General features: G+C 55.8%; 1 protein-coding gene and 1 long non-coding RNA gene across 7 annotated transcripts in view; one reads left to right on the forward strand and one right to left on the reverse strand.

Moving 5' to 3' along the window:
- RAPGEF1 (Rap guanine nucleotide exchange factor 1) overlaps positions 1-5,716 on the reverse strand; it is a 131,302-nt gene extending 125,586 nt beyond the window's left edge. For all 5 annotated transcript variants that reach the window (XM_048223359.2, XM_048223353.2, XM_048223357.2 and 2 more), the window contains exon 1: positions 5,597-5,716. In XM_048223359.2, the coding sequence (XP_048079316.1) occupies positions 5,597-5,657 (61 nt within the window). In that variant the 5' untranslated portion in view covers positions 5,658-5,716. The remainder of the gene's footprint in view (positions 1-5,596) is intronic.
- On the forward strand, positions 718-13,837 carry LOC130543998 (uncharacterized). 2 transcript variants are annotated; one of them, XR_008959839.1, is made up of 2 exons: positions 718-2,186; positions 13,353-13,837. It is a non-coding gene; the product is annotated as an uncharacterized LOC130543998 (long non-coding RNA). The 2 variants fall into 2 exon arrangements; XR_008959840.1 differs by lacking the exon at positions 13,353-13,837 and adding an exon at positions 3,157-4,746.
- Positions 13,838-14,088: the final 251 nt, after the last annotated feature.

The raw sequence follows: 14,088 nt of genomic DNA on the forward strand, positions 1-14,088 counted from the left end.
GGCACACTCCCTCAAGAAGCTAATGGTCTAGTCAAGACTATATTTGTTAATTTTTAACTTTCAGGAAGGAAAGCAAAGCTCTGGTTTCTGAATGAGCTAAACAGTACCCTTCTGCCCAAGTGTTTATTTGGGGCCTTCCCATGGGATTTATTACCTGCTAGAGGACGAGAAGGCAGGAGTCCGGAGGAAGCTGATCTTGGTAGGGCAGGCCCAGCACATGCAGGAAGTGGGTTTTCACACTGTTTGGTAGGGGACTCAAGGAGGGTCCTCGAGGCCACAGCTGAGCAAGAAGGATTCGCTGTCCTCCAAGTGGCTCCCCATTACCCATTATTCAATGGCCCTCTTCTGTGCAGAAAACGACCTGCTGCTTTCAAGCAAACCAGGGAAGCTCTCATGTCAAAGTCCCGCCCTTTCAGAGCACTGACCGAGAAAATGAGACCCAGAAAAGGGAAAGAGCTGCCCATGGTCACAATGATGGGCCTCCGATTTTTCGTGAAATGGCCTGAAACAAATTGCCAGAAACTAAGATCACAGATCCCTTAATGACTCACAAACTGTGGGTTTTGTTTTTGAATCACAAAAGAGCCTTGGGGGCAAGGTGGGTGACGAAGCGGAGGAACACCTGTCCCAGCAGCGCGGCGCCGGGTCGGAGGCTGCTCGGGCGGGGCTACCGGCCCCGCTCTTTCCAGTGCGTCATCTTATTATGGCAACGGGGAACACAGCCAGCTGGCCGGAGGTGAGACCCGGCCCCGTGCTCCAGGCATCCTCCAACCGGGCTAATTTGGGAAATGATTTTTCTGCAAGCTCACACATGACTCATCTTTACAGGCCTCTATCAAGTCTGTCGGCTACAAGGAATCCCATTCAAACCACCTCTGCCAACAGCTGCTCCGAGACCAGCAAACCTCTGGGGCTGCTGCGGCGAATTCCGTGCAACGTTCGTCTCCGTGCAGGACTGCTGACGCTGCTGGTATCGTCAGTCTCACGCGCGGCCTGAAGGCTGCCTTGGGCCTGCCTTCACTGAGCGGAGGACCCCCCGCTTTGGTTAAGATCAGGAAAGAAACGTAGGAACACGACCGAGAATCAAGACGTTAAGTGCTGTGTGTCCAGCCCGCGGAGCCCCTAAGCGGCGCCCCGTGAAGGCAGAAGGGTGGCCGAGACCACCGGGGGCGGGTCCCCGCTTCACTGCAAGGAGCTGCAGCCCTGCGCAAGCGGCCAAACCTCCCTGGATCTCCGTCGCCCTCAGGTGCCAAATGGACGTGACCAGCCCTGCTCCCGCCCCCGGGCTGGTCCTGAGGATGGAGTCAAATGAGGCGGGCTCTCCACGCATTCTCAAAACCACGGGACACTGCGGAGATGCCCAAAACCATTCTGATGTTACTTTTGGACTGTGACCCTGGAAGGGCCGGTCTCCTGAGGACTCTGCCACTGTGAGGCGTCGCGCTGTTTGCCAACAAGGAGGGACTCCGTAAGTGTCGCATGTGTGAGTGAACGAAGGACTACCAGGGGCCATAAAAATGCTGTTATTCGTTGACTGGATTCATTTGGACCACAAAGACTGTTAATTGTGGGAAAAAAGGTAGTGTGAAATTTGGAAGAAGTTTAAAATTGATCAAAATACAGTGACTGCTGATGTACAAGGGCTCTTTCCGGGGCCAAAAAAGTCTACAGCCTCATTGTGACAGCACTTGCATTTTCCCTCTGTTCCAAAAATACTTAACGACAGAGAGTTACTGTGACAGCAGTCAGCAGACAATCTGCTTTTTAATAAAAGCCTCTTCACACATTTGCAACACGTACACGTGAGTCCGAGACAGCAAAGTTATTCTGTCCTTAGGCGTTGCACGGGTCAGCCTGCCGCCATGGCAGCCCAGTGAACAGCTCGGGGTCACGGGGAGCCTTCAGAGCTGGCCAGGGGTGCGGTGAGTGATAAAACTCCTAGACGGACTGGTCTACTGGGAACACAGACCAGGGAAAGTGAATTAAAACCAAAAACAAAAAACCTGCATGATTTCCACCTTCGCGATGTCTACTCTGTCTGCCCCAGTTAGAAGGTAAGGCCCAGGAGGCAGAGATCTTTGTTGTATTCCAAGGACCAGAAGAGGTCTAGGCCCTTAGGACATGCTGGATAAGCCATGTGATGAAGGAACGAATGTATGAATGAGGACGACAGACTGATGAGCACGGTGAGTATAACAAGCCGTTTTCTTTCCCATCCCTCCGCTGTGCCCCGCTAACTCGACTCACCCTCCGAGTCCCACCCTGAATCTCAATTCCTCACGAAGCTGGCTCCCTGACCCCCACCCCGACCACCAATCTGATAGGACCCTTCCTAAGGTCCCCAGGGCTCCCCACACTGCCAGAGCCGGTGCCTGGGTTACACCGCGGTGTCTGCTGAGGTCAACGCTACATCCCCAGAGCCTGGTGCGGAGCCTGACAGAGCTGGCGCACAGTCAGTCCTGAATGGAGGGACCGAGCAAGGAATCAATGAAGGAACAGGGCAAAGATTTCAAAGTCTAGAGGAAAAGCAAACAAATGGTTTCTCCAAGGAAGGGGATGCAGACTCAAACGTCAAGAGCCCAAGTGGGATATAGCAATCAGAGCCATGGCCGGCAACGGGAGTGGTGGGTGCCCCGCCCCTGGGACCTTGAAGGAAACAAGGCCTCAGGGTTACCAGGGCTTCTAGCTTTTCAAGAGAATCAGACATCTGAGATATGTGAGTGATTTCCTGATTTTTTAAATACTGGCCATCAATCGAAAACAACACATCTATGGACTGAACCCAGCCAGGAGCCACCAGTTTGCTACTTCCGCTCACAGGCAAGAGAGGCACTTAAGCTCCAGAAACACTAGGGAACTTCCAACTGTCCACACGCAATGTGTTTGTTGGAAGTAAGCATCAACAAAATGAGACCCATCACACCTGAGTGCACGACCAAAACCATGGTCACTGGTGCCCCCAAAGTGGCCTTGGAGGGGCTACACACATCTCCTGCCAGTGGGGTCTTTCAAAACAGGTCCCTCTTAGCTCCTAGGGAAGAACCCCTTCTCTTTGCCAGGCCTACCCACAAGCTCACCCCAGGGAGCTCCCTGATCCATCAGCTTCCCCCTTGGCCTTCGTCCTAAATCCTCCAATTTCAACCCTCCTCCACCAAGCCTCACAGGACGGGCCCCAACCAGCCAGCAAGCTGACCCTCTGCCACCATCTGGAACCCAGACTGTCTTGATCCTGCATGGGGCTTGGAATAGAGATCACCAGGGACAGCATGAACTGAGGCCTGCCTTTCTAGGTCCCTAAGAAATGGCAGGCTCTCAGAGGAAGACAGCGTGCAAGACCCCTCCCACAGCCAGGCACTGTGAATGAAGAAGTAAGTATACTGAAGAGCAGCAGGACAGACGCAAGATCTCCCCCAGAGGCTGACAATGATCGCCCACTCGCTATCAGGCTCCGTAACTTACCAGACGGTTCACTTGCTAACAGGAGTCCCCTGCTTCACCTAAGGACCTTTCCTTTGAATGAAACACTCTGCTGGTGACTTAAGAGTAGGAGGTCTGTTTAGAAAACTCCAGCAGAAATCTCACCGAAATGCAAAGGGAACTCCACCTACAATGATCAGCAGAAACCACCAGGAAGACGTACCCTTCATTCCGGGAGTGTCCTCATCTCCCGACGACTGCGTGGGAATCACAGCCAAAGGCCTTATACCGCAAGGATGGACTTCTTGCTGGCTCCACACCGAGAGCCAGCCCTGGTCTTGCCAACCTCAGAGCCCGCTTGCTTCGCTGCCTCTCACCGATGCATTTGCCTCCGGAGTCTCCCACAGCCCCCGGTCAGCCGCTTCCACTCTGCCCTCTCCCGTCTCCACTCCACCCGGGGACCCCTTACCCTCTCCTCGGAGCCTAGCACAAAAGGCTGCCCCCATTGCCTTGCCGATGAAGCCCCCGTTCCCTGTGCCCAGGCCCGGACCCCTGTCACAGTGCATTGCAGGTGGCCTGGGAGTCGGGTGCTAGGCTGGGTCCGGCTCGCCCGGCCGCAGACAAGCCTCTCTGAAGCAGGCACTTACTGGTGTTTGCACCTGCTGCAGCCCCCAGCACGAGGAGGCGCCCAGAGAAGGCCAAGGGAGAACCTACGCTGAAGCGCTCTGGCCTGGGGCCTCCCTGCTCCAGCTAACCGAGAACACCCGCGGACTCATCTCACCCGAGCGGTCTGAGCTGTGGCAAGCAGCTCATGGGGATGACAGGTGCTTTCAGCTCCTTTTTACTTTGCCACAACTTTCACGTTTTTGACAACGAACGTACCCTTATAATCAAAGAAAACCCCGTTACCGTTATATGTAAAACAAACAATCCAACCTCCCCGACAGCACCATTCTGAGACACTATTCACGGAGTTTCTGAGAAATGCTGCCCAAATTAACCCAAGATATTTCTGGGTTGGCACGTGGGCAGAGAAGCAGCTCGTGGTCACTGGGCACGGCCCTGACTGAAAAACTGAGAAAAATAGCCAAGGAACAGCCCTGAAACCCACGGCCCTGCCCCTGAGGAAGGGAGCCAGGCTTCCAGTCCCTCTGTGCGCTGCCCTCTGGCTGGGTGGCCTGCAGGAACTCACTGCCCCCCACCGGAGCCTGTAACACCAGGATCAAAACCTCTCTTACGGAGAACCTGCAAGGATTTACCAAGCAACACATGTAAGGTGCTCAGCCCGGCCCCGGATATATAGAAAACCCTCAATAAAGGCTACAGAAATTTCCTTCCTGTGCTTCAACCGCAGCCTGCAAGTCCCCGGCTGCCTCTGAGCCCACTCCTGAGGCCCATCTCAGAAGAGTATCCCGGGTCCACCTGGCAAGCACGAGCAACTTCCAAAATCAATGCCACCTGCCCCCCTGCAGCCCCTAAAACTCTGCCTTGCACAAGTCGGCCGCCAAGCTAAGTTGGCTCTACCCAGCAACGGTGTCCCCCACCCCGCACAGGAGCCCTGGCCTGCCCGCCCATCTCACCGGGGATTCACCCTGCAGGGTGTCTCTGGCTAGAGACGCTCCCGGCCCCCGCCGGAGGCATCAGCCCTAACGGAGTCTTTGGGGACTCCATTCCCAGCGTGGGCTTTCAAAGCCCGGTAATCGGAAGGCAGCTCTCCGAGATTTCTAGGAACACACAAAGAGATGAGGTTATCCTCGCCCCCAAAGCCACAGGCTCCCCGGGGCCCTGCTTCCAGAGCTCGGCTCGACGCCGGAGGGGAAGGCGAGCGAGCCCCGAAGGCGCCCAGACACATCCTGCCCGCTTCCTCCGCTGCCAGCCAAGTGGCTACTTCTGGTTCCATTTACACTCGGGGCGCAGGAGAAGTGACACCTTGTAGGGCTCAGCTCCGTCCACCGTGCACGGCAGCCGCGCGGCCGGACTCCCGTCCGCCGCCCGCGCCCGCCGCCCCGCGGGACCGAACCCGCCGCCCCGCCGGCCCCGCCGGCCCCGGGAGCGCGAGCAGGCCGGCGCGCCGAGGCGGCCCTCGCGGGGCGGCGGGGCCCCAGGCCTGGGCGGCGGCTCGTCCCTACCGCCCGCGCGCCCGCAGGCCCGCCCCGCCCGCGGCCCGCGCCGCGCTCACCTGCTTTCTCGAGCTTGCCGGACATTTCCGGGCTGCGCCGGAGGCCGAGGCCGCCGCTCATGGGGCCCGGGCCCGGCCGCTGCGGGGCCACAGGCCGGCGCGGCCGCCGCTCGCCTCGGCCCTGGCTCGCCGCGCCTCAGACCCGCGCCGGCATGGCGGGCTCCGCGGGCCGCGGCCTGTGCGCTCGGCCAGCGGCGCTCCCGCCCGCCCAGGGCCGCCGCTCCCGCCGCCAGCCGCCGCCGCTCCGCCTCCTCCGCTGCGGCTGCCGCCGCTACCGCCGCTTCCACGGGCCCCGTGAGCCGGCCGCAGCGCCGCGCCGCTGCTGCCGCCGCCGCCGCCGCCCGCCTCGGCCGCCTCGGCCGCGGCCAGAGCGCCACCTGCCGGGCGCCCGCCACGCCGCCGCGAGCCCAGCGCCCCCTGCCGGCCCGGAGCCGGCCGGAGCCCACGCCCCCTCCCGCCCCCAGTCTGGGACGCAGCGCCCCCTGCCGGCCCGGAGTCTCCGCGCCAGGGCGAGGGACCGACCCGCGCCCGCACCCTTGTCCGCGGCCACCGGGACTCCATACTGACGCCTGAGACTGACCCCAACCAGGACTCAGTGGCCCCCTGCCCCATCATGTGGGACTCAGAGCCCTCTGCAGGCCAGAATCTCCTCGCCAGAGTCTGGGAATGACGCCCCCGACCAGGTCTCAGTACCCTCTCAGCCCCTGACCCTACTACCCGAGATACAGCATTCCCTGCTGGCCTGGAGTCTTCGCGCCAGGGCGGGGGACTGACATCTCCAACCCAGAGTGCAGTGTTCTCCCTTGCCCAGAGCCTGACACGCCCCCCTGACAGGGGACACACTGCCCCTTTCCAAACTCTAGCCTCCATGCCAGGACCTATGATTGACCCCACCCGGGATTCAGAGCCCCATGCTGGCCCACAGTCCCTGCCAAGTCACAGGACCAACCTCCCCTCCCATCGCCTGGGTCTCAGCCGCTCATCTGGCCAGGCTTAGGCTTGACCCACTCCAGACCTGTGTTCCCTGCCATCCCAGAGGCTCCAGGCTTTGGACTTGCCTGACCTCCGCCATCTGACACTCAGCACAGCCTGAGAGTGGGAGCCACCTGGCCAGGTCTGGGCCTGACCCCTCCCAGGGCTCAGGGTCCGCAAAGGCTCAGAGTCTACATCCATGCCAAGGCTTGGGCCCAACCATTAGGATAAGTGACCCCTACCTGCCCTTACCCATTTGATCCCCAGATAGGGACTTTTTTTTTTTTTTTTAAGATTATTTATTTATTTATTTGACAGAGAGAGACAGCCAGCGAGAGAGGGAACACAAGCAGGGGGAGTGGGAGAGGAAGAAGCAGGCTCCCAGTGGAGCAGGGAGACCGATAAGGGGCTCGATCCTAGGACTCTGGGATCATGCCCTGAACCGAAGGCAGACGCTTAACAACTGAGCCACCCAGGCACCCCCCAGATAGGGACTTTTGATGCATCACCCAGTCTGAAGCTCAGGTGTGGCCTTTTTCTCAAGTGATTAGTTAAGTAAAAATCATTGATTCAAGAATTGGGGATCCTGGTAGGGCTAGGCATTGTGTTGGGTGCTGTGTGTCCTATGAAAATGGGCACGATTGATTCTTTCCTCCAAAGAATTCAAACTCGGGGAGTCAAAGTTCAATCATATAATGCAAGTATACATCTTAGTAACAAATGTGAGTAACACGAGGGATGTTCACAGGTGGGACAATCTCCTTCCCCTTGCTCACTATCCTTGGTTCCAAAGAAGGAACACAACACCAGCTCAGCTAGTTTTCCCTCCTGTTTCCCCCGACATAGGTAAATTAAATAATCTGGTGACGGGGACAGGATCTGAGGAGAGGTGCAGGGAGAAGGAAGAGGTGGCCGGCGTTGTGAGAGATTCCTATCTCCATCCACCGTCATACTCTGGCGGGTTTACTGATTCTATCACTGACGGCAGCCGTGTTTCCAGAGCTGTCAGTTTGGGCCCTCGGGGGGTCAAAGGTCGAAATGATTGACAAATTCATTTCTCTTTCCGAGCTGATGAATGGCTGCTCTGAGCCAGAGGAACACCGCTCAGCTCTCCTGGCAGCTGGATCGCCAGGCAAAACTGGCCCTTGGCCCCACACCCACCTCTCCGACGCTCCCAGAGCCGCTGCAGTCCTTCTAGGCTTCTGAGCTGAGACGGGCCAGGATTTCAGGCCCAAAATCCTAGATGCGAAGTAGAAAGTTAGACTGAATAAATAAGTAGGCCCAGTCGGGGGTTCATGAGAGTAAAACCACATCTAATAAATCCTGACATATCAAATGGCGAGGGGGATTTTCAAAACAATAGATTACTTTGCGAATGGACCTTATTTAACAAAGGTTATTCATCAAAGGTGTGCGTAACTATGACAGAGCACACGCAGGGTCATGACACGAACAAACTCCTGAAGCCCAGTTCTTCCCACCTGGGGCCTTCTCTCCCGCTGCCCTTCCGTCGGCCACGCTCTCTCTCCTCTACGCCCGGCTGCTTCCTAGTCAGTGTTCACTTCTCAATCTGTCACATCTACGGGGACCCCTTTGTGCCACTCCCAACGGGGCCAGCTCCCTACACTGGTCAGGACGCTTGATTTCAGGGGCGCCTGGGTGGCTCAGTCGTTAAGCGTCTGCCTTCGGCTCAGGGCATGATCCTGGATCCCTGGAATCGAGCCCCGCATCGGGCTCCTCCGCTGGGAGCCTGCTTCTTCCTCTCCCACTCTCCCTGCTTGTGTTCCCTCTCTCGCTGGCTGTCTCTCTGTCAAATAAATAAATAAATCTTTAAAAAAGAAAAAAGGATGCTTGATTTCAGGGTGGAAAACCCAGCTCAGCTTGGTTGGAGCAAAAAGGACTTTGTTGGACGTCAGAACTAACAAAGCAGGGAAACAGCCGAGACCAACGCCGCTACCTCTAGGCTCTGGAAGCACAGCATTGCTCCTCTGGGTTGGCTCTCTGCCCCGGTGGGGTGGTCTCTCCCCACACAGTGGCTGAGCTGGGCACCAGCGGATCATTAGCCCAGCCTGGGTCACACCGCAGGGGGGCGGGTAGACTATGTAAATCAGCCAGGCCTGGGAACAGCGCCCAGTGCCAGGAAGCGACTACGGGATCCTGCAGAGCCGACCCTGGGACAGGGGGAAGGATGGGTGCTCAAAGCAATAGTGGGGGAGACACGCTGACGGGAGACACGGGGGGCAAAGCCCACAGATGACCGTCTCGCCGTCTCAGATAGCTGAGAGGCTCATGGCAGCCCATGTTTCTCCCCCACACCGCAGGCCTCCCCGAGTTCTCTCGTTTCTTGGATCTGTTTAATGTCTGTCCCCTTCAGGACATCGTGAGTCCACGCAGGCAGGGGTCGGCTGTTTTGTGCCCAGGAGATTTTAATTCACAGAGGTGACTCGATGCCATTGGAAGAATGTATTCCTTGTGTTTCCCGAGAGGAGGGGCCTAGCACCCCAGGCAGGGCTGCACGCGAGCACCCGGGTGGTCAGGGGGCAGAAGCAGCAGGAAGGGGGCAGCTTAGGGCAGAGCCTATACTGGGCTTTCTTCAGGAAAGGCAGGGCAGGCCGAGCGAACAGTTTAGGGTTGACTCGCGCAAATAATCCCAGTGGGCTCTGGGAGATAGGCCCAGGGATGATTTAGGGCAGGGGAAATCCTGGCCGTGTGTGTGAGAGGTGCGGAACAGCGTGCCCCCTTTCCCATCTCTGAGAACTGGCTAGCCCCCGGAGGGCAGTCCGTCCCAGGCCCGCAGATTTTTGAGATGTCAAAACAGAAGACAAAGAAAATGAAAACCGTCATTAGTACAGGGACCGTATCTGGCTCGTTTGCTGTGGCACCAACTGCAGCAGAGGGAAGGAGCTCGGCCAGCCTCTGCGCAAGCGCTGCAGGGCCTTCTCCCAGCGTTCCGGGAGGGACGAGCGAGAGGAGCACTGCGCAGCCCTCCAGCGCTGCCGTGGGAGGCGCGGCCAGGCAGGTGGCCAGGAGGCTGCTCGGAGAGCCTCGCGGAGGCGAGCCCTTTCCGAAACAGTCACACTCTCGTCTTGGCAATTGCAGACAACCTTCGGCTCCTGGGACAACAGGAATTCAGTGAGACTGAGGCAGAATGCAGGCAGAGTGGGGCTGCTGGCTCCGGGGCTCAGCTTCAATGGCTGGCAGGCAGTTCATAGGTGCCTCGGATGGAGATGATCGCCTCACTGTGTCTTGACTGCAGGTCAAAGGAGGAGGCGGAGCACGGGACGGTAGAGTGAAGGCGGCAAGGGCGGCCTGTGGCTGGTGCGGGCTCGGGCACTGCTCGATCCTTGCAGGATCCTGGGAGGCTAGCGGTCTAGATCAGGGAGTGCTCGGTCACACGTTACAGATACCGATTTAATCATGGCTTGGCAAATGGAGGAATTTACTGAAAAGCACGGGGGGGGGGGGGTCTTATGGGTGGAAATGAAGGGCAGGAAGTGCCCTACCTCCGCGGCCCCTGAACTGCTCCCATAGTCCATTTCTAGTAAGTGGGCAGCCTGCTCCAACCCATGTTTTCCACCGCGCTACAACCTCCCTAACCCAGCTTATCCGTATGTGCTCCACAGTGCTTCACATGTGCTCCGTCTTTGTTCAGTTCCCTCCCACCCCGCCCCATCCCATCCCACCCCACCCCACGCCATCCCACGCCACCCCGTGCCATCCCATGCCACCCCATGCCACCCCATGCCATCTGTATAGAGTGTATGTCCTCAGTGCACTGCACCTCATGGGGAAAACAAAGATGAACAAGACGGGGGCTCTGGTCTTTAGGAGCTTCAGGGGACTTGGAGGTAGGGGGACTCTCAGGTCCCAGCCAGCTCTCCCATGAGACTGGCTATGACGAATGTTCCAGTAGGCAGTGCCCACCATGCTGTCTGGGCGTGGGACTATTCATGTCAATTTGGAGCACTAGGAAAGTTCAAACGGAGGAGACGAATATCTTAGTAACTTTAAAGGCGTCAGTGATTGTGTTTTCATTGCCGTTTTCTCATTATTTGCTCGTGGGAGCCCGAGGGCCCCACATTCCCTCATGCCCCAGGCCTGCCAATAGTTTACCCCTGATCTGGTGCCAGAGCTCAGGGAACTGGGGAAATGTCCGCAGACGTCCTCAAAAAGGTGGGGTCTGAGCCTCGCTCCCCAGTCTACACGTGGCATCTCCCAGGCTGGCCCCGGCAGAGCGGGCAACAGATTGGCTTCGTGGTACCTTTGGCCTGTTCTCTCACCAGTGGGGATTCGGGCCAGTTAACAGACTTCTTGCTCGGAGTGCTCAAAAGCTGGTATGAAACAGGTGCCTTTTCTCTAAGGACACACAAGGTAACCACAGCCTTGAATCGGGTTAAAATGGGATGGTTGAGCCCACAGCTGAAGCCTGCCAGTGTGAGGCCTGGCTGCTGTCATTTCCTTAAACGATTTGGTAAATGTTACAGATGGCCTGTTGAATGAGGAAATTGTGCAAGAAGTGTAGTAAACAGTTATTAGCAAACAGCCACGCACACGCGCGTGCACGCACCCGCGCGCGCTCGCACACACACACTCACATGCATCTCTCCTGCCCCCTAGTGAACATTTAGAATTCTAAACTCCACTGCGTTAATGTAAAAAAAGCAATGTACCGTCATTTTGTGAGTCTTTAAGTGTTCATCACAGAAAATATGTGTCATCATTGAAAAAAGTAACAGAGACAGATAAAAATCAAATCAAAAGTCTCCCTTTCACTCAGGAGAGGTAACAGTTTTAGCGTATATCCTTCCATAACTTTTTCCTTTTAAAAATACATCCACACACACATTTGTGGGGTGTTTTTTTACTCGAATGGGGTTACCTGGTACATCTCAGCATGCATGACAGAGGCTGGCTAAATGCTAGCCGGGCCCATTTGCTGGGCACACAGCCACACGAGCTCTCCCAAGCCTTCCCCTCCAGGTAGGGGTAGCCTCATGTCCAAGCTCCAGACAAGGGAATGCGGTGGAAATAATGGTCGCCACTGCCATGCCGGCCCGTAAAAATCTCCCACACCTGATCCTCCTCTCTTTCTTCTCTTTCTGCTGTGATGATATGTTGACAACGAAAGGGGTCGGGGCCCTGAATGGCTGCCTGTAGCACAGTGTGGCCCCTGCCCATAGGCCTGCGTAGGATTGTAGGATTGTGACATGAGCCAGAAGTAGAGCTGAACTGAATCTGCCCTAGCCCTGAGCCTACCCTGTGCCATGCAGTCCGTGACTTGCATTTCTCATTAAATTATATACATATAGATATATTGAACACCTTTCATGCCAATACATATGAATCTATCAGATACTTTTTTTTTAAGTTGTCCCCACACCCAGCATGGAGCCCAACGTGGGACTTGGGCTCACGACCCTGAGATCATGACCTGAGCTGGAATCAAGAGTCAGATCCCTAACCTGCTGAGCCAGCCAGGCGCCCCCCTCAATCTGATACTTTTTAACAGTTGTATAACATTCAGTTGTATGGACGTATCTACATGTATTTAATCATTCCCTTCTTGATGGGCACTTAAATTGTTCCCAATTTTTAAAACTTAAAAACTGTAATAAATATCAAGGCTGGTATATCTTGCATTCATGCTAGCATTTCTGGAGGCCAGGCTTTTATTTCCTGTCATTTTCGATAAGGACTCAGAAACACAACAACCTGGACAGTGGACAAAGATCTGGAATAATTATACATGGTTATGGCATGCATTTGGAGAGGTGATAGAGTATAGTGTTGAAGATCCTTGGAGAAAGAAAGAGCCAGGTCCAAGTTCTGGTCCTGCTACCTGCTGAGCACCCCTGTACAAGTCACTTAATCTCTCTAGGCCTCAGTTTACTCATCTGTAGAATGGGGGTAACACTAGTGCCTGCCTTATATTGATGTTGCCATCTGTAAAATGGGGATAATAGAATAGGGATATGAATACCTACTCCATAATGTGATCAAGGTTAAACAGAGAGGGAAGGAAGAAAGGACAGTGATCATTGAGGGCCGGATATGAATGAGATGAGCCTTACAAATGCCCCAGCATGATGCCTGGAGACAGTTGCCAGGCTGCCGTGCAGGGAAGGGGGTACCCAGGCAGAGCGTGGTGGACTCCCTGAGTCCAAGAGACAGAGCTGTGAGTCTGGGGAGACCAAAGCAGCCAGAGTTCACAGGGCAGAGTGCCAGATCGAGGAGGTGTGGGAGGGCTTCGGGGCCACCTCTCTACAGCTTGGTGTGGGGTAACAGACAGACTCTGCTTCCCGAGGCTGCCTGCTCCAGAGGGAGAGGGAGGAAAGAGTGTAGTCACCCCTACCCACCTTCTCCCTCCAAACTCATCAACCAGCTTGAGCACCTGCTCCTTTCCAGGGGTGCACGGGCAGAGAGACCAGGAGGGCTCTGCTAGCGGGGCTCCCTCCAACGGGAAGGACCACTCGTCCCTAAGAATGCTCCCCTGTTGCCTCTGGGATTACTCTCAGAGTGGAATGCGGACCCTCCTTTCCTTCACCTGTTTCCCAAAATGAGCTCACCTGCTGCTGTCTACACCATCTACATTACTGAATAACAAAGTACCGTCAAACTTAGTGGCGTAAACCTGTGTGACTTCTGTGGGCCAGAAGAGTTCTCCTGGGCAGCCTGAATCCGGAGCTGGAGGGATCACTTGTAAGCGGGCTTTTTCAGGCATGTGTTGGGGCCTCGGTGCTCCCTGGCCGCTCTCTTTTTCCTGTATCCTCTTCTCTGTTTCCAGGTAGCATCTCATTCTCCAGGGCTTCTGCACATGGCTTGGGTTTCTCACCACATAGGGTCTTCTGGAAGATGCCCTACGAACATGGCAGCTGGCCTCTGATAGCCAGGAAGCAGAAGTTACGGGGCCAGTGGAGGACTCCCCATCACCCTTGGCACAAAGCAAGACCACCTGCTCTCCTCTTCAACCTCTGCTCTCCTTCACCAAGCCACCAGGCATGCGCGGGACCTTCTGGGCATCCTCGGCCACTTGGGTTCTCCTGACGTGCGGGGCTCTCCTGCTGTTACTGGACCTTTGCACATTCTGTTCCCTTTGCCAAGGACACTCTTCCCCCCTCCTCCCCTACCTCCTTCCTTGTCCAGATGGCCCTTCTCATCTTTCAGGTCTCACTTGAAATGTGACCTCTGAGAAATCCACCACTTGGTAGCTTATCACTCAGCTTAAATAATATTTTATCAAACAAAATAGAATTTGTGCACAGCAAAATGCATCCCTTTGAAGCGTGCAATGTGATGAGTTTTGACAGATGTACACGCCTGTGAAATCACCACCAACAATCGAGACACAGAACACTTCCACATTTCCATCACTTCCAAAGCTTTCCTCATGTCCTTGGCAGCGGGTCCGTTCATCCACCACCAACCCCAGGCAACTACTGTTTTGCTTCCTGTCGCTCCAGATTGCTTTGCATGTTCTGGAAATTTTTAAAAAACATTTTATTTATTTATTTTAGAGATAG

Source organism: Ursus arctos, unplaced genomic scaffold (assembly GCF_023065955.2).
Source record: "Ursus arctos isolate Adak ecotype North America unplaced genomic scaffold, UrsArc2.0 scaffold_18, whole genome shotgun sequence".
Classification (NCBI taxonomy): Eukaryota; Metazoa; Chordata; class Mammalia; order Carnivora; family Ursidae; genus Ursus; species Ursus arctos.